Source organism: Emydura macquarii, unplaced genomic scaffold, assembly GCF_026122565.2.
Source record: "Emydura macquarii macquarii isolate MOO-44397 ecotype Brisbane River unplaced genomic scaffold, CSIRO-AGI_Emac_v2 contig_967, whole genome shotgun sequence".
In the NCBI taxonomy this organism is placed as follows: domain Eukaryota; kingdom Metazoa; phylum Chordata; order Testudines; family Chelidae; genus Emydura; species Emydura macquarii.
The window spans coordinates 547,895-571,556 of record NW_027131104.1 but is presented as its reverse complement, the minus strand read 5'-3'; the positions used below and the strand labels follow the sequence as shown (position 1 = coordinate 571,556).

The 23,662-nt window shown below is 47.9% G+C and overlaps 1 protein-coding gene across 9 annotated transcripts in view; it reads left to right on the top strand.

Moving 5' to 3' along the window:
• The window catches only part of PEBP4 (phosphatidylethanolamine binding protein 4), a 219,827-nt gene that overhangs the window by 8,073 nt on the left and 188,092 nt on the right, over window positions 1-23,662 (top strand). For 7 of the 9 annotated variants that reach the window (XR_010918874.1, XR_010918878.1, XR_010918877.1 and 4 more), the window contains exons 1-3: window positions 5,214-5,335; window positions 11,084-11,229; window positions 13,723-13,855. Coding sequence is in view for 3 of the 9 variants with exons in the window: in XM_067543690.1 (XP_067399791.1) it covers window positions 11,090-11,229; window positions 13,723-13,855 (273 nt within the window). In the remaining 6 variants the exon portion in view is untranslated. Of the gene's footprint in view, window positions 1-5,213; window positions 5,336-5,465; window positions 5,537-11,083; window positions 11,230-13,722; window positions 13,856-23,662 lie in introns of those variants that run through there. The other 2 variants (XR_010918876.1, XR_010918875.1) reach the window with 2 other exon arrangements.

The following is a 23,662-nucleotide window of genomic DNA, read 5'->3' as shown; positions in this document are numbered from 1 at the left end:
GTAGCTTTTCTAATCATCGGATAAACGCTGCACCTACCCAGATCCAGGTTCACGCTAATGATTGGTAGTGAAATCCACTGCTCCCTCTCAAAGCACATTGATTCATCCCACTTCATGTTCCCTTGACGTTTCAAAGCTGCCACTGGATGCTGCATTAAAATGACGTTGCTCATCTCTTGAATGAGATTTTTTTTCCATCCAGACGGGCACTTTTCCATTCAGTAACCAGAAGTGCTTTTTAATGCACATTTTCCTGAACCATTGAAGGAGTAAAGATCCCTAATTGAATGGGGTGTGGGCAAAACACTGTAAAAAATCCAAGGTCTTACTATCCTGTTTCTTCAAGAGACCTATTTAGCAAATATGAATCTCAAATGCACCTGGGGTTGTGTCTTGTAGTGGATCTTCTAGCTTGTAATAAAAATCTATTATGGCTTTTAGATACGAGAGAGCAGTAGATGAATAGAGAACCAAGAACTCTTAGTAATGTCTCCTGAGTCCACTTACCAATCCTGCATTCTTAATAACCTACAGTGATGGGAACAATACCAAGAAGAAAAGTAACAACCAGAACAAATCAAGATTGCACAATGTCTGAGTCCTTAGCTACATACCTGTCCAGCCCACTTAAATTGTGAGTAGAGGGGGGTGGGAAATTGTTTGTTTGCCATCCTGCAATAACTTTTCAGAATTTGAAATTTTCCCCACCCCCACCAACTCAGCATGAAAAGTCAAATCGCATTGTTGATTGTGAAAAATTCAGAGCGGGTCAGCTGAAATATTGAGTTCAACCTTCTAATTTTACTTCTTAGTATAAATTCATTACAATTGGAAAGTCATTTTGAACCCAAAAACTTTGTTTAAAAAATGACAAAACAGGATGTTTCAACAACTTTGAAAACTGGGCAGTTTGTCAAAACGGACCCTCTCCTGCAGCCAGTTTTGATTTCAATGAATCCACTTTTTCCAAGGGGAAAAATATCTTGTCAGAAAATTGCCAACAGCTCTATTTATGGGAGCAGAGTCCATATCGCTTGTGCTGCAAATTCTTCCATTGAACTCTGCCAGCCCAGAATGGTTCAGAACCTTAAGGCGTCACCGTAGTTCTTTAAGCTCTAGTCAGCACACGAGGCAAAGTGTATGGCACTGCGGGACAGGAAACTGCTAGAGAAGATGTTTGATCAGATGCTATGGCCTCTTCTACAGCTGGTGATGTATTGGAAACAGGAGAATAGCAATATTTGGATGCTCTCCAGACACACTCAGAGTGGTCTGTTGTTGGATGGGGATCACTATTGCTCAAACTTGTGGTGTCACTGTAGTACCCGAGTGCCACTGGAAGAGATCAACCCTCGCTAACCCAAATAGGAGTGTATATTCTGCACGGCAAAGAGCCAACAACCTACTGCCAAGGCTTTGCTAATCAGAGTGATTTCCAAGGGGAATAGGCAGGCGACACCTCAAACCACTGCCATGGAAAAGCCAGCTCAAAGGGGTGCTTCTTGCAATATGACCCCAGCGCTTGCCATTTTTGGCTCTGACTGGGGGAGATAGAAAACTCTCTTGCCCCTGCATGTTCAGTTCTGGCAGCCAAAAGCAGAAGTCGATAAGGGATGCAAAACACTCTCTAAATCCAAACCTTGCTCTGCTGAGAATTGCCGGAAGACCAGGAAACGGCTGGTGTTGCTGCTGCTTTCCTGCATTGCTCAAAAGTGGAAATACCAGTTCACCCAGAATTGACTGAGGCTGTATTGCTGTGCAAAGTTCCCTGTAACTTTAGGTTCTTCACTGGATCGTCTGATTTGGTACTACAGATAGTGCAGGTTTAGTAACAGAACATCACCTTCCATCTGAAGCTCTCAAAGTGCTTTGCTTGGCTGGCAAGATGCCTGTCAGTCATCTGGGAGAGAGAGGAATGATCAGCACTTCAACCCTGTGTTGCAGTTTCCCCATTTGTGAAGTGACATTTCCAAATCAAACAGCGAACCAGTGTTAGAGCCAAGAACCGAGCCTGGGTCTCCTGCTGCTGTGCTTGCACCAAACATTAAACAGTGGAATTTTTTTAAAATATGGTTGCGTAGAAACTGGACACCTTTCTTTGCTCTCCATCAATAAAGGAACATAAATCCCAAGTGAAGTCTTAGGGGGAGATGCATAATTTCTCTTATTTACGGAAGGACCAAATAAACTGAAAAGAGACGCACCAGCCAGTGTTCTAGGCTCCTGTGCCTTGGAGGAGCTAGAGATAGTCAGTTGCTCTGACACCTTTTCTCTCTGCACTGCAGGCAATTAAAGTCTTGCATCTTATGAGAATAGAGGTCACTGCATAAAGTGTAATGCAGGCAACTTTAGACTCCATGAAATGAAATAACTTTCCACAGTATGGAAAATCACTGCCTGGGGAGGTCAAGGAGGCATATATTGTGTCTGGATTTTAAACAGTGGTGGTTAATCTTAAACTAGAGCTGATTGGGGGAAAAAAACTTCTGTCCCCTGGGGAGAGCCAATATTTTGAGACTTGCTTTTGTTCTGAATGGGAATGAAAAGTCAAATGTTTTCATGAATAGAAATTCAGAAAAATTTTGGTTTGGAAATCCGTTTCATGGGTAAAACATACTTGCATATTCTATTTTATATTACCCTATTAAAACTAATAATATTAAAGTCAAGACAAAATAAAGTCCAATGAAATGTTTCGACATGATCAACACGAGTCAAAATGATTTTTTCTGATACTTAAGAAAAATTACATGTTTTTGTGAAATTGTTTTTTTTGTCAAAAAACAAAAAAAACCAAAACAACCTGCATTTTTCTGCAATGAAATTGAGCCCCAGCTAGCTCCCTAGCCATCCAGGGTGTAAGATGTCATGGATGGAATCTCCTTTCCCTCTTACGTACGACTGGCCTTGTGGGTGCTTTCTAAAGCAGCAGGTACCCTGGAAGTGGATTACTGGACTGAAAAAGCCAATGACCTGATGTTCTGAAGCAAAATCTACATTCTGGATTCTTTGTGTTCAAATTTACAGGCTCATAAGTCAGTAAAAATTGCACTTTTGTAACAAAATATCATTCCATTGTGTTAGTCACCCTGAGTACTATTTGTGTTGCACCTGGCAGTGGTTCTGCGCAGGAGAAAATATTTCTTATGTCTGTGTACTTTGTAGTTAGTTGACAATAGTTAGTTTTACTGTTCACTCTGTGTGATTAGTCAATTTACCTCTCGTGTGTGCAAGGACTTCCAGAGTCTAAAAATGACTGAGGGAAGTGAGGGGCAGGCATAGGTCCTGAAGCTACTTTCATTGTCCCCTTAAAGCCTCATGAGGAGATATGTAACATCTCTTATTTACTGAAGCACCAAGTCAACTGAAAAGAGAATGCACTGTGTTCCTGACTCCAGAGACCTCTGTCGGGCTGACACCTTTTCCACTAGCAAACCACCAGGAAATACAACTTGCTGGAATGTTTGCTTTTGTTCTTGGGAGGCGTGCTGAGTGTTATGATCAGATAAATGACTATGATCTGATGGCGGGGGGGAACCTTATTTTCAGCTAGCTTCTTGTTGCACCAATATAATTTCCCGTGCTGTGATTCTTTCTTAACCAGTGTGAGTGGGTGGAGGATCAGTCAGAGTGGAGAAAGTCTGACACTAGGCACATCTAAAAGGCAAAATATTTACTCTTCGGAAGTAAGTGGATACATCATGTCAGGTAGAAGTGATTGATTTGACAATCTCCAGAAGGGGGTGACTTCACTGAAAGCAAGAGAATGATCCAACTTTCTCTTCGGTTTGATGCTAGAATTTTAACAAGTTTCCACCAGCACATCATGGGATTAGAGCACAGAGCTGTGTCTTGCCCTGCTACTTCTTTCCATCTTGCTGAGTGATGCTGAGCAGATCTCTTAATCACTCTGTGCTGCTTCCTTCTGTACCTGTAAGATGGGGGTGACTATTGTTTATATAATATCAATGGCAGACAGGGCGCTTTTGAGCGAGAGAGAAGAAAACTTCCAAGAAGTCGGTGGCTGTCTGTTGCAGCCAGTTAATTTAATTTAAAAAAAGTTGTCCCAGGTCAAACCCTCATGCTGGGATCAAAGTGTGTGTGTGTGTGTGTGTGTGTGTGTGGCTGAATCCGCATTGCGCCTGATTTAGGGCAGAGGGTGGCTTCCTTCCTCCCAGATCACTCCAAATCAGGGACTTGAATCTGGGTTTCCCACAACACAGACTAGTACGCTCGCCACCCAGTTACAGTGTGTGTGTTCATCTTCATTTGTTCTCTCTCTCCTTCACCCCTCACAACAAAAATAAAACCTTCCCGGTGAAAGCACTGTGAGGCAGATATGCTGCTTCATCGAAGCCGAAATGTATTTCACTTAGGTGAAAACGTCCCAACCAGCTCTTATTGAAATGGATCAATATTTTACATTTAAAAAAAAACAAAAAAAAAAAAAACTCCTCGGGAAGATTGCTGAAACCACTATCAGAGCAGTTATGAATTTTTTTCCACTTACTGAGAAACTGGGGTTTTAGTAACCAATAATCAATCAGTAATTAGTAAATCAATAATAAATAAGTGCACAAATGAGCCATCTGTCAGGAAATCTCTAGCTTTTTGGCAACCTGCTTTTCAATGAGGGAAAACTCTGGTTCCAAATACTTCCGTTGGCTTTATTTTGCTGAGAACTGATGTTCGGTTTCAGATGTTTGTTTGGCCAGCGAGCCAAAAATCGTCTGTTTGAACAGCTCCTGTGCAGTCTTCCTCATTGGTTTGTGAGGCCTAAAGCATTTGGGAAGAAAGTTTGGCCTGTCTACAGCAAGCATTATTCTTTGCTAGGCAATACGGTGTCGTCTGCATTCTGAGTCTCCCTTCATGGTGCATGTATCTGGAAAACAAACTGGCGGCTGGCTTTCCGCCCTCAGTGAGGTGGGCAGAGCTGGCGGGTGGTCATTTGACCTTGCAAATTAAAATGGATGTAAGTGCCGCATATAGATGCTGTTGTACTGGGCTTTGCAATGTGATTTCATGCCTGTAGCAGGCTCCACTTGGCGGTGGTGCACATGGAGTTCTCGCTGTCCTTACAGCCCTGCCCTCTGTGGGAGTCAGACGATCATGCTGATTACTCTGCTAATAGCTTTTAGGGATAACGCCAAGGCTCATCTTACACTGGACGCAGCCAAAGGACTTGTTGTTCCCAGCCGCTCAGTCTACCTAAAGGTCCCTCAGGGAGCTCTGTTTGCCCCTTGCCCTGGCTCATATTGTTTCATAACGACCCTCTCTGGAGGGTCCAGCGCTGGACGTGGTTGACCGTGTGTCTCTGCTGCTCTCCTCCTCTCTGGTAAGCACTTCCCTGAGCGTGTCTCTTTGCAAGCCTGTCTTGTCTTGCCACGGGAGGGTGCCCGCTCCCGGCTCAAAGCCACACCTAGCGACTGCACTTTACATAGTAAACAAGAGGCTCTGTGGGAAGGCAGGAGCCCAACAGATGCCACGTCACTGTATCAAAAGCAAGTGAAGGGCCCAATGTGTGCAGCACCAACAGGTATTTATTGTGATGGAGAGGGGAATTTTGGGGGGTGGGTGCCCCAGGTTAAAAGCAGGGAATGGATTAGCCATCAGAAAGGACAGGAGGGAGTCATGTCTAGTGGTGAGAGCAGGGGAGATTAGGACTGGAGGACTCCTAGGTTCTGCTTTGGATTGGTGGGGGTAACCTTTGGGTTTTTTCCTCTTCAAAGTGGGGATGATGCTTTCTTTAAAGGGGATCTGAGATTTAATTAACGTTTGTGCCCTTGAGGAGAACGTGTAATGTGCTAGTCCGGCCACACTGGAGGTGTCTGGGGAGAATATCTCTGCACCAGTGTAAATCCTAGTGTAGATGTGCTGCTCTGATGTAAAAGTGTCTGGCACCAGTTGCAGCTTATCCCAGTACAAGTCCCTCTTTACATTGGATTGTCTAAACAGGGGGGGTTTTGCACCAGTGGTAACTTATAGTGTAGACATGCTGTACCAAAGTGCCCCTGTCCAAGCTCCTGGTGCTGGCTGACCCAGCCTGGGTGCTGGTGGTGCAGGGAGATCCCCTTGCTGTGGTGTAAATCCCAACGTGAATAGGCACTGCAGTAAATGTTGCAGTGGATGCCGGTGAGGATAACTGAGAGGATGCTGAGAACTCCTTCATGACCTGTTCCAGTAAAGGGACTTCATCTACCAGGAACCTGGTGGTGAGCCACTGAGCAAGTGGGACGCTGTCTAGGGAAGTTCTCAAGGTGCAGAAATTCTGGAGCGAGTTAGAGAAGCTGCCAGCAAGGAGGATGGAAGGCTGGGCCTGCAGAAGGCAGAGCACTGCACTGGATGACCCAGACGCCTCTGGCATGAGCATGCACAATACAAGTTCTCAAGGCTGCATGAGTGTCCCCTGGGTTTATTTCAAGTGGGTATTGGCAGCAGCCTCGGTTGCCCAGAACAGGTTTCTCAATCCTCTCTCAAAGGGAGAGACCTGTCAAAAAGGGGAATGGAGCCTTGTGTGTCTCTCAGCTGGGGGAGAGGCGTATGTGCTCACTGCCAACTATCTTGCTCGCTTGAGGTCATAGAGCGATTTGGTGGCTTGTAGCTGCATAGCAGAAGCCAGAAGCTTTGCACTGTGGGGCTAGAATTTCCCTTGATCAGCAAATGCAGCTGCCACTGATCTCATTAGACGTTCCAGCAGTTAACCTAAAGAGCTCCATGCTTCCCAGTACATGTGACTCCTGGGTTACAGGAGAGGAGGAGAATAGAAGGCCAGGCTCTGCAGTTGTTCATGCAAGCAGGCCCTTGACTTCAGTGGGAAAAGAATTACTCACCTGAGTCGATCCTGGAAACCCCAGGTCTCTAATTACAGGGCTTGTGCAGCCCTGAACGTGGGAACATTGCAATTAGTCTCAAACCTCAAGATGGCTCCCATTACATTCATGCCTCTAACTAGCCGAGCCTGGTTCCTCCTCTGTTGATAGTGGCATTGGAGCTTGCCTGTGCTCGCTCTGTGTGTCTGTAACTATTCTATTATGATGAAGCATGTGGTGGTGTTATACATATAAGCAAAAACACTGTCAGCTGGGAGTGACGCAGCAGGAATCAATTAGCCAGCCGTCTTTATTGCCTGGTGCATCATACAAACAAATATTTCGAGGCGGGATCCCTCCCAGTGAATTTGGAGGCAGTAGCTAGGGGAATGTAGCAATTTAGAACTGTGCAGAGATTCACTCTTCTGGTTCTGTGTAGACTTGCAACCTCTGAAGTTAATAAGGTGCATGTCACAGAGTGTGCCTGACTTAGAACGGATGCGTAGATCCTTACCAGCATCGATAGAGACAGGAAGAAGGTTTGCTCAAACCTGGACTGAGTTTAGGATGTACATAAACAGTGATCTGGGATTGTCTGGAGCCAAGGAACTGCCATCCGGGACTTGCAGCGAGCGGGGTCTCGAAGTTAGAGCAGTGGGACTGAGCACTGAGCGTCCAGGGTTCCCTTTCTGCTCTCCCACCCGTTACGCTGCCTTGGATCCGCACCTTAACCTCGCCACGCTTCCATTTACGCTGGCACAACCTCACACGCCCACCCGGGAGGTCTGTCCGTATTTGTAAAGCACTATTGGAGCCTCTCGTGAAAAGCGCTTGAGCAGCGGTAGCACATGCAATATGCTGAATGGGGGATATCACCTATAAAATGACAGGTCCCCCCAGTACCGGCTGCTTTTAGTCTCTCACTTAAGTCCGCAGCTGCCCTTTTCCTCACCTCCCATATTATCTCTCCCATCTCCTGCTCCAGTCTCACCCTCCTCTCTCCTACTGAAGAAACCATCTCCATGGCAACCCAGAAAGCACCCTCCTAGCTTCCTCAGCTGGAGATAGAGGGCTACCCCCTCTAATGTCTAAGGGAGCATATCCACCAACCCCCATGGACTGCGCCGCGCCCCCCCTTCCCCCCCCGGGAGAAAGAGGCGCCAGAATCAGAACCTGCCTCCAACTGTCAGTTCTGAGCTGACAGCTCCTGCATCCTTGCTCATGTTGCTTTCCCTCCCTGACACCTGCCAGCTGCCGCTCTGGCGGGTGCGAGGAATGACTTAGGCTTACAAAGTCCAGCCAGCTGCAGTGTTTGCTCACCTGCTTGAGGCAGATCACTCCCCCAGAGGGCCCCGCTCCAGCCTGGCCCGCTTCTGCTGCTCCAGGTAAATTGCAGAGATTGGGGGGCTATGACTTGTCTGGGCAGGGGGGCTTTGGAAGGGCCATTTCCTCTCCCTGTTGGTTGCTCCTTAATTCATCAGGAATAAACGAGAGAGGCCGAAACAGAGTTAGGTGCTGCAGGGAAGGGAAAAGAAGTGTGGCCGTAGCAGGGAAGCCCAGCGAGAAAAATAGGCTCATGCTTAACGTGTTTAATTGGAGCTTCTGTCCTAACCCTGCTTGAACTTGGGCAAGTCACTTAATCTCTGTGCCCCTCAGCAGCCGATCATCTGCCTGTATGTCGTCTCCATTGCAAGCTCCTTGGCAGGGACAATCTCTTGCTATGTGTAGGTATGACACCTAGCCCGATGAGGCCCTGTTCTCGGGTGGATCTTGTCGGGGTGCATCTACACTGCAATAAAAGACCCAGGGCACAGCTTTGTCTGGCCTGGGTCAGCTGACTTGGGCTCATGGGCCTTGGCATGTGGGGCTATAAAATTGCAGTGTAGACATTCAGGTTCAGGCTGGATCCTGGGCTCTGAGATCCTCCCCTCTCATAGGGTCTCAGCCCAAACCTGAACATCTACACTACAATTTTATAACCCCCAGCCCAAGACAGCTGGCCTTGGCTCTGAGACTCAGTGCTGTGGGATATTTTTAATGCAGGGTAGATAGAGCTGAAGTGTCTTACAAGGTATAAACACACAGTTCCCCTGGAATACATTCTGACCCCTTCTCCTTGTTGCGTTACAAATTGTGAATAATTTTAAAGCTCTACTGGAGGCTTAAGGGTGCCACAACTCCTCTGGGGGGGAACAAGCTCTGCCTAGTAACTGGAGGGAATCCACAAAGAGGATATGATGGAACCATTGTACCTAAGTGAATCAGTGTGTGAGATTGTCTAGAAAGGAGCCCCATGCATAAAATCTTTCTGGCTTTATAAAATATGACGCCAGGAAGGGACTATGTGGTCAGCTAGTCCGACTTGCATAGCCCAGGTCATAGCTGCTCTGGAAATCCTATCTTGTATCTAGATATTTTTCTAATTCCCCTTTGATTCCTGTCTCTATACTTTGCTTCTCCCTGAGGCATGCAAAGCCCCTTCTCAATCAATGATGCGTTTGGGATGGTAGGAGCTGGCTAGCTGCATAATCCATAGCCTCATTTCACCCAAGAACAATGTCCATGTTTCATGCAAATCTCCCTCCTCTTCCCCCACACGATGAAGCTGTGCTTTCAGCAGAACTCGTATGACTACTTGGAGAGAGAGTTTGATTTAACTCTGGCTAGCACAGCAGAGTAAGGATGTCTGCTTTGATCACTGACTAGGTGTGGTCCCTCTGAATGCACACTGTCTGAGCAGTCAACTCTTAAAGACACAGTATTGAGATGGACTAGGCACTATTGTAGTACAGACAATACTCTAGGCTTCCCGGTGTGCTAGCCACTGTGTCCACATAACGAGAGAATTCCTGCCCTCAAGAGTTTACAGTCTAAATGGACAAAGCAAAGGGTGGGAGGGGAAACAGAGGCAGGCTACTAGTTCAGGGTAATAGAGCCCAGGTCTCCTGACTCCAGTCTAGCATCCTATCTACTGTCCCATGTCGTGTTCTGGTATCCCTTATGATACATCTCCTGTCACTGGGGATTTCTGGTTTCAGCCCCAAACCTCAACTGCTCTAGCTGCATTTTGGTTGGAGCTGCAGTATTTGTTCACATACGGAATTAAAAACTCCAGAACTGCCATACTAGGTCTGGTGAAGGATCCTTCTAGCACAGTGTCCTCTCTCTGACAGTGGCAGTATTGGCGCTTCAGGGGGAGTGTATGGAACAGCTGCCGTGATCCACCCTTGCCTTCCACTCCTGGCTTCTTGCAGTCAGAGGTGAAGGGTCACCCAAAGTGTGTGGTTGTGTTCCTTGACCTTGGCTAATAGCCCTTGATGGACCGACCCTCCGTGACTTCGTCACGTTCTTTTCTGAACCCGGTTATGCTCTTGGCCATCACAATATGCTGTGGCAATGCGTTCCAAAGGTTAATTATGCAGTGTGTGGAAAAAGTACTTCCTCTTGTTTGTATTAAACCAGCTGCATCTTAATTTCATTGCGTGACCCCTATTTTTTTTTTGTATTGTGGGAAATACAGACTGCTGATTCTGGTTCAGTTTAGCAGGTTGCTTCCACGAATGTGTTAAGGAAAATGTTGGTAGATTCATTGCTGTAGCTGGATGATGATGGAAGAAAGGGCAACAAGGCCCGGGGGACGGGAGTTGGGGAATGGAGAATCACTTGACTTGAGTTTGCATCAAGTACAGCACGGGAAAGCCACTCTGTCCTTTCCTACCTGTGTACCCAAAGCAAACGGCAGCAATGCAGCTGTTTGTTTGTTCCCCCTGCTAAGGTCTGCTCAGCTGCCTTTTCTACAGAGCAGTAATGGGCCTTCCAAGGAGCAAGGCCATGCTGAGGGCTAGCTGTGGACAGCCTGGTGGGAGTCTTGCATTTCCTGGCGCTGTCTGTCATTAGGCAGTACAGTTACCGTCTGACATAACCGAGATTTGAGCGACGTGTAATTGGCAGAGGCAAAAGTGAGGCGTACGAATGGCTTTGTTTTGTCTGCAGCTTCTCTGCAGGACCGGATAACGAGCAGGGCTCAGAGATGCAGTGGAAACGCTTGCGCTGCTGGTAGAACAGCACGGCAGCTGCAAACACTCTCCCTGCGGTAGAACTGAGAGGGAGGGGAGGTGTGTGCTGCTGCGGGAGGACTGGCTCCCCAGACAACTGCTCTCCTGTGCTCCGTGCCCAAAGGGAGTTTGCATACAGGAGAAGAGGCCTTGCTGAGACTGAGGGGTGCCGCCTTGCCAGTGGGAAGCTCTAAACTGACATTCCTTGGTCCCTGACAGGTCAGGATGAAGCTGCTGGTCGCGGTGCTGCTGGTTGCAGGTCTGGCTGGCATCGCTGCTTGGGGAGGTGAGGCCGTGGCAGGGGATGCGGACATGGCAACCTGTGTCTTTGAGAAGCTGACCGGCCAGGACCGCAAGTTCTGCAGGTGAGCGGCTCCCGCTTGTTGCTGTTCTCAGACTTGCCAATGCCCTGAAACACCATGTATCCAGGGAGCCGGCGGAGGAGCAGCTGGCAGGTCCCAACATGCTCAGGAATGTAGGACTTGCCCTACCAAATTGACCCGCTGAGCCGTTGCATCAGGTATCCTCCTGCTGCCAGCTGTAGGCTAAGCTCCTACAGCAGAGGAAGGTAATTCCCCAAGAAGTGGATCTCTGTGTGCAATGCTGTATGCAATGGAAGGGAAAGGAGGGTGATGCTTCCTTCCTGACCCTTGTGGTAAACAAATGGTGCCCTGAAGCATGAAATCTGATTTCCCTTCTCTTTTAGTCTGTAGCTACCAATGCTATTGGTTGTAATGTTATCCAGGCCCCTCATAAATCTGGCTTGTAGCCTCCCAGTGGAGTGAATTCCCAAGCCCTGACTGCATGGTGGGGAAGAACTAATTCCTCTTGTCTGTTGTTCTGACGTTTGCCTTAAGTTCGGACCAAGAGCGAGCACAGTCTGCTGGGACCTCTAGTCTTTTATGCAACTTGGTCCTTGCATCCTCACCTGGTCACATGTTAGTTATTTCCTGACATGTACAATAGTCGACTGTAACTTTACTTTGTATAGCCTTTATCCTGCAAAATAATTCCCCGAGTCAAAGATGAAGATAAATACTAGCTAGAGCAGGTTAGAAAATCATGTGGAGTTTTCTACAGAAAACCTCACAAGAAAATCATGTTTGGGTTTTTCTTTTTTAAGAGCTGCTTTTTTTTTTTTTTCCCCAGAGATTTTTGTTTTAAGGAAAGGCCTTTTTTTTAATGAAAAACTTCTATCGTGTCTAACAATAACTATGGCAGGGGAGAGACCTTGGCAGTTAAAAAATGAGCATATAAAGAGAGGACTTGACCTGAGATCTGAAAGGTGGAGAAATACAGGAAAGCTACTTTTACAGGCCTTGAGAGCTGCAGAAGAGAAGGGTCATGCACCAACAGCATCAGATTTGTGGGGTAATAACACATGGGCCAAGCAGGTGATGCCTCCTTCTAACAGCTGCTCCGCTGGAGGATAACAGGCCAGTGTTACCAGCTAGCAATGGTGCTCCTTTGTTCAGGCTGGTGCTTTGGTGCTGAAGGGCTTTGGCTCAAACTCTCTTGAAGATTTGTATGGGGTGTTGGATGCAGAAACACAGCTAGGAGGCCAGTGCTAGACAAGTGGACATGTGCATATGTCTTTCCCTCCTGTAATACCATTCAAAACTAAGGACTTCTGCATAAAAATAGCATCTCAGTTTCCTCAAGGTAAACTGAAATACTCCTTTTTTTAAAAATAAGTAACTTAAGCTGAGCTCCCAAAGTATTAATGTCCATGTAGACTTAACTTTGCTCCTTATTAGTCCATTTCATCCCATCTTTGATTTCCTCCCATGTGTCACAAACAACATCTTGCTTTAAACTCTCCTCCGCTCCTGCACCATGTGCACCATTGCTCCAGTCCTATGCGTATGATGTGCATCTCTTAGTTTCCCCTTGGCTGGAGGATTTAACCACACCTCTTACAAAGTTCAGGTCAACTCCAGCTAATCTTTAGAGCAGCCCTAGGCCATGCCATCTCCTTTCTATTGATCTGCAGCCTGCATAAAGGAATGACTTATAATTCTGATTACAGTGCAGTTCGTTCTAGGTCTGTGACAATGGGCAGCTGCTCTGTGGTGTAATGTGATAAGGAAAAGTAATGCAGAAGTCTGTCTTGGGTATTTAGATGGCCTTTGTTACCATAGTGCCTCACACTACCCTATGTGAGGGAGGGAAGCATTTTCAGCACCATTTTACAGATGGGGAGAAGAATTGGGGCACAGAGAGACTAAGTGACTTACCCAAGGTCACACAGGAAGCTTGTGTCAGAGCAGTGAATTGAATTGGGGTCTCCCACATCCCAGGCTAAAACTTTAATTGCTGGGCAACCCTTCTTCTCAAAGGGCTATGGAAGAATGTTCCAGCCCAAGGGACTCCTGTTGCACCTCTTGCTTTTGTGCACCTTTGGAAAATAAACTACTGTCAAACAATTTTTCCACATCACCAGAGCGTCTGTCTCTGCCCAGTTAACAGAATCTAACACTTCAGTAACCTGATCCTAACAACACTACAGGGAGGAGGGCTGTAATTTCCCAGTTTGGGTGGCTGGGACACCAGGCATTAGCATGGCGAAAAAAGAGCCAGGAGGTCTCTAAAGATCACAAATGGCCAAGAGCTGGTAGCCCCCAGTTCAGAAAAGCACTTAGGAACAGGATAATGGCTGCTTCCATTGTGCCCTGTGAGATGACCCACTAAGGGCAGATTTGAGGGGCTGAGAATTCATTTTTCTTTCCGTATTGTGGCCCTGGTTTAAGCACCTCAGAAAACAAGAGCTGATGAATCCCTCATTCCCCCCGAAAAGCTGCCCCACACACGAGTCTTTCACCAGTGTTTCTCACCTCCTCCCCCTTACTCCTTTCCAGAGGGGACCTGGAAGTTTTCTACCCAGAACTGGGTGATGTTGGCTGCACATACATCCCAGAATGCAATCAGTACAGGAAACGGATCAGCCAGGAGTGGAGCAGCCCGAAGATGACCTATCCACAAGCTGACAAGGTAAAGCCTAAATCATGTCACTTACGTGCAGTTGCAGTGGGCTTTCTTATAGGTATTTGGGTTGTGGATTAAACATTAGCCAAACGTCTCAGGTGATATTGAATCAGTTTGCCTTAAATAAAAGGTATTTATTAGAGAAAATAGCTGCCACCTATAAATATACACAGACAAGCTTCCCCAGTCTTCTCTCCCTAGGACCACGCCTGTTCCTGGAGGAACTCCATATTGCACACAGACTGTTTGAATAATATACTGCAAATAAATGCCTCATTACAAGATAGTGTCCTTTGGGAATCAGGGAACAGGAATTCAATATTCAAGTTTTCTCAAAGGATGTACACTGGGGAGCCTAGTTTCTTTGTGAAATACTCAGTGTATACTTTTAGAACCTGAAGTCTTTCACCGACCCTCTCATCTGATGGGATTGTAGCTGGTAATCTGTGCTCTGCATAAAACATCCTCCCAGGGAGGAAGCGAAGTGGCTGGTGTTGAGCCTAGATAAAGCGTTAAAATCAGGCGCTCTGCAGGTGATACTTGTGTGGCGGAAGAAAACCAATTCTTGCTTCAGTCGAGCATGGAAGTCCAGCTGAGTTGTCCTGTGTGAAATATGAGATTCAGCCTCGGGGGGGAAGGGAGGGGGGACGGGACGACTTTCAAAATCATTCCTCATTGGTCTCTGTCTGCTTCTATTGTCTTCAATATTGTCTTCAACTGGTGGCACTGTGCCAGAAGGAGCACTTTTGAAAATCTCCCTGTCTGGACTTGAACAACCTGAGTTCTATTAAGAAGAAATCAGGCCTGCTTTTAAAAAACATGATTCTAAATGAGGTTTTCTTGCCTGTGTTACTAATGACACCTTGGATTATTAAATCTGACCACTTAAACGATTTCCTTTTACCACTGGTGCTGCTCACTACTTGTATTCCACTGCTCATGGAGAACAAAAGTAGGCGGATAAGTGGGTGAGACAATATCTTTTATTTGGCCAACTTCTGTGCCAAAAAAACCTAGGCTGATCAGTTCCACTTCTGTATTGAGTCAGTGTCACTTCCTGACTTTCCTGCCCTAGTTCAAAGCTGCCGGATTTTAGATGCAAACCAATTTTCTGGTAGATTTTGCAAGTTCTCTTTTTTGTTTGAATTAAAGGAGAAGAGAACTTGCAAATATTGTCGTTTTGATTTTGCAAAAGTTTGTTTTCCCCCCAAATCCTTAGTTGGGAGCGCTATTGCTGCCTCTGGTACTGTTAATGTGAGACTGTCTTGTAAGAGTAATGTCGGTCTGCTAAAACCATTGGCTGCACTGCCAGAATGAACTGTGTAACATGACAATGTGCGGGTTGCTGTATTGTGGGTGAATCTGGGAGAATGTAAGGCTCCGGCAACTCTTGAAGTGGAGCAGGTACCAGACGTATTGATTCCTCCTCTCCCATGGACTTTACAGGTGACACTGGGGGGGCCCTGATGCATGGGCAACTCAGGGACTTCATATTATCTGCCCAGGCTTGTGCCCTGGAGAGGTACACCAGTTTCGCCTTGAGTGTTGGGTTGCTGTAACTGCAGATTTTCTGTAATTTGTGCAAGCCTGACACCTCATCGCCGCTTTATTGGCTGAGGGGACACTGTCTAACACTTGTCTTTTAAATCAGTGGTTCTCAGCCTTTCCAGACTACCGTACCCCTTTCAGAACTCTCTCTTGCATACCCCCGAGTTTCACCTCACTGAAAAACGACTTGCTTACAACTTCAGACATAAAAAGACAGACGTGTCTATTAGTGAGAAATGGCTCACTTTCTCAGTTTTACCATATAATTATAAAATACGTCGCTGAAATATCATGCTTACATTTCAGTGTGATACCTGCTGTGTTATACAGCAGTATAAACATGTCTTTATCTGTATGAAATTGTAGTTTGTAACTGGCTTCGCTAGTGCTTTTTATGTAGCCTGTTGTAAAACTAGGCAACTATCTTGATGGGTTGACATGCCCCCTGGAAGACCTCCGCATACTCCCAGGGGTACACATGCCCCTGGTTGAGAACCGCTGCTTTAAAATGTAGTCTGGAAACATTTGCATCTCCCAGCCTTTGGTGTGTGCATTAGACCTGCCCTGCCCTTCTCTGCTCTGCACTGGTCAAGCACTAGGAGGCATCAATCAGATTGAAAGACGCTAGCGCTTGTTTCTAAACCACGCAGCTCGCTGTAGCTGCACAGAGATCTTTCCCCAGGCTCCTGTGTCCTGTCAAGGGATATGTGGAGTGGCTGTACCGCAGTAGAAGGGGCTTTGGAAGAAGTGGCTTAGAGCAGACTATGGCCCAGTCCCAAAACCACCTAGGCAAGTGCTGGCTCGGCACAGAGCGTAAACCAGCTGTCAGGGAGCTATGGAGGGGAGTAGTTGTTCCATACCAACAGCAGCCCCTGCTGGCCCTCCGGGAAGTGTACAGGTGTATTTGGCTCAGGCGATGCTCCTGGCAGGAGGAGAGGCGCTGGCGGTATCTGAAAGGAGGCAGGAAGGCTTAGGGGTGAGGTTTGTTCTGGAGATTCATGTCTAGAGTCTATTACTCGACATCTCCTTTAGCACAGTCAACGTCTGGCTCTTGTCTGAGGCCCTCTGCCAGCAGCCGGAGAGCCTCCTCCACTTCAGTTCTTCTGGCAATCAGGAACCAGCCGAGATGTATAGTGACAGCACGTCCTACCGCTTTGCAGGGCATCCCAGCTTGGGGTCTGTGCTTGGTCCTTCGCTCCAGGACTGGCGGTGCCTCCAGCCCACCGCGAGGGAGCCTCTTGTGTCGCCAGGGATGCATGGCGTGGCATTGATGGCGTCTGGAGAGAGAGAGCGCCATCCAAACCTGTCTGAGGGAAGGTGGTTGTGGGGAGAGTCATCGGCTCTCTGAAAAAATCCTGGATGCCTCTGGGCCCGGGCCCAGGCCCAGGCAGCATGTGATGGGCAGGGGAAGGGAGACTGGAGAGGAAACCTATTCATCCCACTGACGAGTTCCTGGGATGGGGACCTTGTCTAGGAAAGGGATTCACTCCCTGCTATGCTGGGCAAGCCAGAGGGTGGGAACTGGGAAGCCCCTCTGGGTGGGTGTGTGCTGGGCAATGAGAGATTGTGGTTGCCAGCAACATTCTGCATCATTACAGCTCTTGATACCACAAAGGGGGGGGGGGGGGGATGACTTAACATGAGCCAGCAGTAAATTCCCCCTGCTCGTCACCGCTATCTGGTTCATTCCCACCCACTGTATCTTTTCGTCCGGTTACCCAAACCGGCTGGGGGAATGGGCGACTTCTAGTATGGGAGCGACCCCTATTGGGCAGTGGCTAGAAGGAAAGATTTTTGCTTCCAGTGAGGCTTGCATTGGCCGGATGCAGCTGTTCAGGAACAAACCCTGAAGGCTTCACAACCAACCCGAAGGATGCGCTAGGTTCAGCAGCCACCCCCCGCCGGCACTGGAGCAGTGGGAGCCGGAACCTGAGAGCCAAATGTCGCTCATGTTGGGGTGTCTGAAATCTCCTCCTGGATCCTGTCTTTGTGCAGGGCCCAGATTTGAATCTCGTGTCTCTGCTTGGAACAAACGTGGTGATGGATCGCACCAGACGAAGCTTGCTGGGTTTAATCCCAAACCTGGGAAGCTTTTGTGGTGAAGCTGCATCTGGGGGGTGGGCTGTGAAGTGAATGTAAACCGGCTGTCTGCCTGAGCCTGCCTGAGGGTAGGCCTGCACTCCCTGAGAGGGAAGGGTCTTGGAGCCTGCGCGCCAGCCTGAGCCCAAATGTCGACACTGCATTTTATAGCTCCCTGGGTCAGCTGACACAGACCGGCCGCGGCTGTGCTGCGGGACTTTGGTCGCAGTGTAGACATAGCCTGAACGTCTTCCGGATTCTTTTCCACTGGCTGTTTAAACCGGACTCTCAATTAACCAGAGCTCTTTGGGACAATCGCTTCACTGGCTCAGCCTCTTGGAGTTCCCGTTACCTGGCTGGAGGAATAAAAACTGGGCCTGATGAATGGGCCAAAGCAAAAGCAGCCGGGAGCCTAGCAGTCTATTCAGAGTGGTCCAGGAAAGGGGGATTTGCCCATCTTTGTCGTGGCTTGGGGCTGTCTCTCCACCAAGGAGCATGCAGCCTAAAGCAGACACGGACTACTCCGCTTGCTGGAGAAAGGGCCTTGCGTCGTTACTCCTTGGGCATTGTCACTGAAAGGCCTTTTGAGGAAAAAAGGCTTCTTAAGGAGGGATTGGGATAATGAGAGGTTGTTCCAAGCCTGAGTGGCAGCAGGGAGGGGACACAAGGGTGAGATGTGGGCTGCCGGCTAGTTACACAGCGAGGAGATCTGAGCCGGCTAGACAGGAGTTTCCCATCTAGCCATAAAGGAAGAATAAAGAGCTGAACATCACCACAGCCCGTCCGTCACTGTAGCCAACGTGCTCAGCCTGGCATTCTTCCTGCTGCAGCATGTGTCGCAAGCCAGTAAATGACCTTGGGACGGATAGCAGCACTTCAAACCATCTGCGGAGACGAGGCCATTGTGCGGTGTGTGCGCGCACTAGCAGTGGCTGTGAGCTGGGGCACTAGACAATAGCATAGCCAGGTATGCAGCCATGACGCAATTCGCCCTGTTGGCTAGGCAGTTGATTCTGCCCCTCGTGCCGTCACTTCCGCCTGTAAAAGCTGCCCCAAACTGGCCTGATGATGTTTTACTTCCGTTCTCTGCATTGGATTTGTATGGGTACGAGTGACTACACACGTGTGTGTGTGTGTGTGTGTGTGTGTGTGTGTGTGTGTGTGTGTGTGTGTGTGTGAGGTACAGCACGTGGGGAGGCTGTTGCATGAGAGGTTTGCAAGCCATGTGAAATGCTTGCTGTATTCGTGGAAGACTGCTAGATGGCACCCTTGCCCTTTTATTCTCCTTGCAAGCACTCCAGAGGGAAGGGGGCCAGGATGCTGGGGTTACTCTTCTAGGAAGTGCTCTGGGTTCTCTTAGGACGGTGTGGTCTGCTTACATCTCCTCTGAAAGGCAGCGCAGTGCCCCTAATGCCATGCTGAGGCTTGTGCAGCCAAAGGGGGCGACCCGAAGAATCTCCAGCATGACACATTGTAGCACCAGAGTAGAGGTCTCCCATTCAAATACAGAGCAGCCCCAACATTGCTCAGCGTGGGAGCTAACCGGCTCTAGAGGACGCTATCTTTGAAGTGAAGCAAACCAATATCCACTCAGTCCATTGACTCATCCGCTTAATGCTTTTCTGTAGATCTGATAGACTGAGATGTCCTGGTTTCCCATTGATTACTGGCCAGTCCTTCTCGTCTAGGCAAAGACCAGCACTGGAACCAGGGCAGCAGCTGGTGCAGAACAGAAACTTTCAGTGGGTTCTCTGGGGTGGGTTTTACTGTGCAGTTGATAAGCTGCTGGGTTGAGAACAAGTTTCACTGCCCATGTGGTAATTGGAAGGAATCTGCCGCCGTGTCGCCCACATTGCTTGAAGTACAATTGTCTGGACAAGTGATGGGGGAACCCTTCAACCAGCTGTCACTGGGGTGTTTACAGGAGCTGCATGTTTACTGCTCTTCATCAGTAGATCTCATGGCACTTTAAAAAGGTGAATGTTACTGGCGTACGGGGGAAGTGACTTGCCCAGGGTCAATCAGCAGGCTAGTATGGAACCCTTGTCTTCAGAGTTCCAAGTCCAGGGCTCTAGCCACTAGGCCACGCTACCTAGAGAAAGGGTATGATTCAAGTCAGCAAGGTGTGCAAGTGTAACAGAGGCCAGAAATTGGCCTGCAGAATCTGGTAATGGTGCATGAGGAGTGAGCTCAGCTGATCCCGGGTTGAGTTTGTAGGATTGACCGTTAAAGGAGGCGTGGGAGAAGAGTCTAGGTAACTGTAAACTCAAAGACTTTGTCTGGCCTTACTGAGAGGCAACGAACGGGGGAGCCCAGGCTGGTGTTTCTAGCACTTCTTTCTCTGGTTAGGCCCTGTTTTAAATGTTAGAATTGGTGGCACTAGAAAATAAAAACCATCCCCAAAACCCCATTTAACCCAGCACAAGGGAGGGTTGCTTCCTCTAGTCCGTACAACCGTGTTCCAAGTAACAAGCCTTCAGTCTCTTCCCTTTGAGACACTGCTCCATGGTTCAACAGCTCTCACCGTTTAGACAAATGTCCCAACTTTCTCGTTTACTCCGTTTTACCCTCTTAGTGTAAACTGCTTTCTCCAGACACTTCTGGAGCCACTGGTGTCACTCAAGGATCAGCCAGCAGGGGGAGCTCCATGAATGTGGTACACACAGGCTTTCTCCTTTTGGCTTTTGGTCCCGAGCCGCTTGGTAGGTTTCCAAGTCTTCCAACGAGACAGAAGCACACAATGTGCTGGGTGTGCAGCACGTTACAGCTCTTTCATGTTCAGCAAGGGGCAATGCACAGTGAGATGCGAAACGCAGAGCTGACTGAAGAGCTGAGATTCCTGGGCTCTGCATGGTTGGCTGAGCTAAGCTCCAGGTCTGGTTCCTCCTGGACTTCAGGTGGAACAGAAGGTCCCCCCCGTGGTGGATTCCCACAGGTGTGCCCTCTGACAGACACCCCAGCAGGCGATCGCGTTCCTCCATGCACGGACCTGGCTTTTGAGGGTCAGGACTCATGGGTTTCTTCCCATCCATCACTGACCCACTGTGTGAACTTGGGCAAACTGCTTCACCTCTTTGCCTTCATGGCCTCGTCTGTAAAAATGGGGACAGCGATACTGACGGATGTTTTTGCTCCTTTAATTGTTCATTTTCTAGGAAAGAGCTAAGAGTAAGGCAAGCCAAGAATTGTCCAGTTTTGACCAAATGAAAACTGTAAGCAAGACCCTGCCTGCACGTGGCAAGCTGGCTTTTCGAAAAACCGAAACACGAGTTCACTTTCTCCTAGGAAAACCAAAATCTTCCATGGGAAGAGTGGGATTTTCCCCCACCAGTCCCAGCTAACTATTATAATTAATTATCCCGGTTGGAGCCATATTATACATGCATGTTCAGGAATCCTGTCATCGTCATCCTTGGTACATAAGATTTCTCTTCACAGGGCAAATTTCAGTCTTCCTGACTTGCTCCTTTTTAAACCAGTCTTTGGTCTGGACGTGGTATCGCGTTTCTGTATGAACAATGTGTTCAACCTTTTGATGAGGTGTTGGAGTAAATGGGGGCAGTCGCCACTCAAAATATCAGGCCCAGGAAAATGAGAGGGGGTACAGGGAGAGAACAAGAGGACACCAAGGTGTGGGGAAGTTTTACTCTTCCAATAAAACGAGTAAAAGGTGTTTTTGATTAGAGGGCAGGTTATAAACCAAGACCACCCTAAAGCCAGGGGGAGGAAGTGATGCTGAGAGACCTTTTTATTTAGGTGCTTATCCTGTGCCCATCATCATGGTATCTGGTTGCTTTCCAGTGATGCATAAAGCTAGAGGTTGGAGTTAGCCATGGCTTTGCACTCGGAGATGCTTTCCTCCCCTCCCACCCTCAACCCCCCAGTAACACACACCTCCTTCTGCCTCTTGCACTGTGTGTTCAGGACGCAGAGGGTTCAGCTTGCATCCAGCGCAACATCTCAATTTCCCTGCAGTTTATTAGCACAGAAGCTGGTCGATCTCCAGGCAAGGACTGAAATCCAGTCCCAGTTCAGTCGTGCCCTGTGTGATTTCCACGCCGCCACCTTTGAAGCTGACCCCTGTCGGAGGGCGTAGGGAGTTGATCTTGCCGTGTTTGCGGCACTCCGATGACCTGTGGTGTTTGTCAGCTAGCCTAGACGGTGGAGCGTTTAATTCACACGAGAATCTGTCCGGGCTGTGCCGCAGAACTCTCCCTAGTGTTAAATGTGGAGAGGAAGAAACGTTCTCAAACCGGGTCAGATGGCAGTGATGGGCTGCGTCCAAAATGTCACTGTCATTGTCATCTGCTTGTGATAAGTCGGACCCGTGAGGAGGGATGGAAAAATGGACTTTGGGGGAAAAGCTGCCTATTTTATCCCCATCCACAGAATTAACCTGGTGGAAATTACGGCAACGTGATCTTTTTTGAGGCTAAGAACTTAGGATCGTCCCTCCTCCCTGCTGATGTTGAAGCTCTGGACTGGAACTTGGGGCGTATAATAATGCCAGCTTCCATTCCCACTTGTTACACTATTCGAACAGGAGTTTTCATGGTTTGGCCCATGCTGCCCTTCACGCTTGGGACGAACTCCCTGTAAATCCCCAGAAAGCTACTGGGTCGTCCTCCGACATACTCCTTTGCCATGAAGCCTACAAGAAACTTGACCATGATTAGACCACTGGTGTGCTGAGATGCTGCCCGTCACGCTGACCCGTGCAGTCTCCTTATGCTCTGTTGTACGGATATTGCTCCCAAGGAGTTACAGGTGTTTAATGTTGGACCGTGAAAGTTCATAAACAGTAGTCGTCAACTTTGGGGTTATTTTTAAACAAAGCTCTTGGTTTTTCTTGGTTACTTGTCAAACACACCAAAGTATACGTTCAAATTCAAAGTTTATTGATTAAATGCAAGAAATTAAAACAAACGTTTATATTGAAACTGTGGCTGAGTGATGATACCATGCAAACTGAGGCAGATTGTATCAAAGTCCCTCTCCTTTTGGAGTCCAAATGCCAGTCTCTCATTTGCAGAGCAGCCTTTCTCTCAGAAGGAAAAAGTGAATCTTACTCTGGCCTGATACAATGGGTGTACACTGCTCCTGTTCTTAACAAGCAGACACAGGGTTTTGTGAGATGGGGCCGAAAAGATGGGTGAAATATAGTTTTTATTTCCTGTTTTTGGGAAAACTGGACTGCTCCTTAGTTACAAGTGGATGCTCTGGCTGGCAAGCTGACCATGACATGACCATGACCCCCACTGCTTGGAACACATTTAATTATGATCTGGTTAGGGCCATCATCTGACTGGGTCCCTTTCTCCTCAGACAAGGAAGACTTGGGTGGATGCAGTTTAGTTGATCTTAGAATTTGATGACAAGCCAAGAGAGTGAGACAGGGAAGGAGGCAAGAAACAGCGGAGCAGAAAATAGCCCAAAAAGGAAAGGGAATAAATACAGGATCTGCTAGTAATTGAATATGCCCGTTGGTGGGCTGAGGACTGAATGTCATGAAAATGTAGTGATTTTCAGCACTCCGGGTGAGAACAAAGTTCCTTAAACAAGGGCAAGCCAGCCGGCCTGCCTATCAAGAAGGTCCTTTAGGTGAATCAAATTTGGTTGGTTAAGTTCCAGCTCCATATCATGTTTGTTAACGAGCACAATTTCCACAGTCCTTGGATTGTATCAATGTGACCCTTTGTTTGGACTAATGTAGCCTCTCTGTCTGGTTCTCTTGCACCTGTTTATAGCAATCTTTATTGAAAATAACTTGACCTAGTTTCCACAGTAAATTCCTAAGCAGGCAAAAGTTATAGGCCGATTGTTGCAACAGCTCTCCTGTCTGTCTGTCTTGCCATCTGTTGTCTCTTTGACCATCTTTTTTTTTTTCCTTCCTGTTTTGTCCAGCACCTAGCGCAATGGGGCCCTAGTCCGTGATTGAGGGCCCTCGGTGCTACCACAATAGAAATGAATAATATTGGAGTTCAGTTCCTGGCTCTGCCACAGCTCCTGTGTGATCTTGGGCAAGTCGTTCTCTGGGGGACATTTGCCCCTGGGCCAGCAAAAGGCTACCACTTAAGGCCCCAGTGTAGGGTGAAGTGGGACTTCTGTGTTGTATAGGCCTCGTACATGGATGCGTTGCTGCTTTCTGCACTGTGGTCTGTGTGCGATGCATTTCCTACCTCTCAG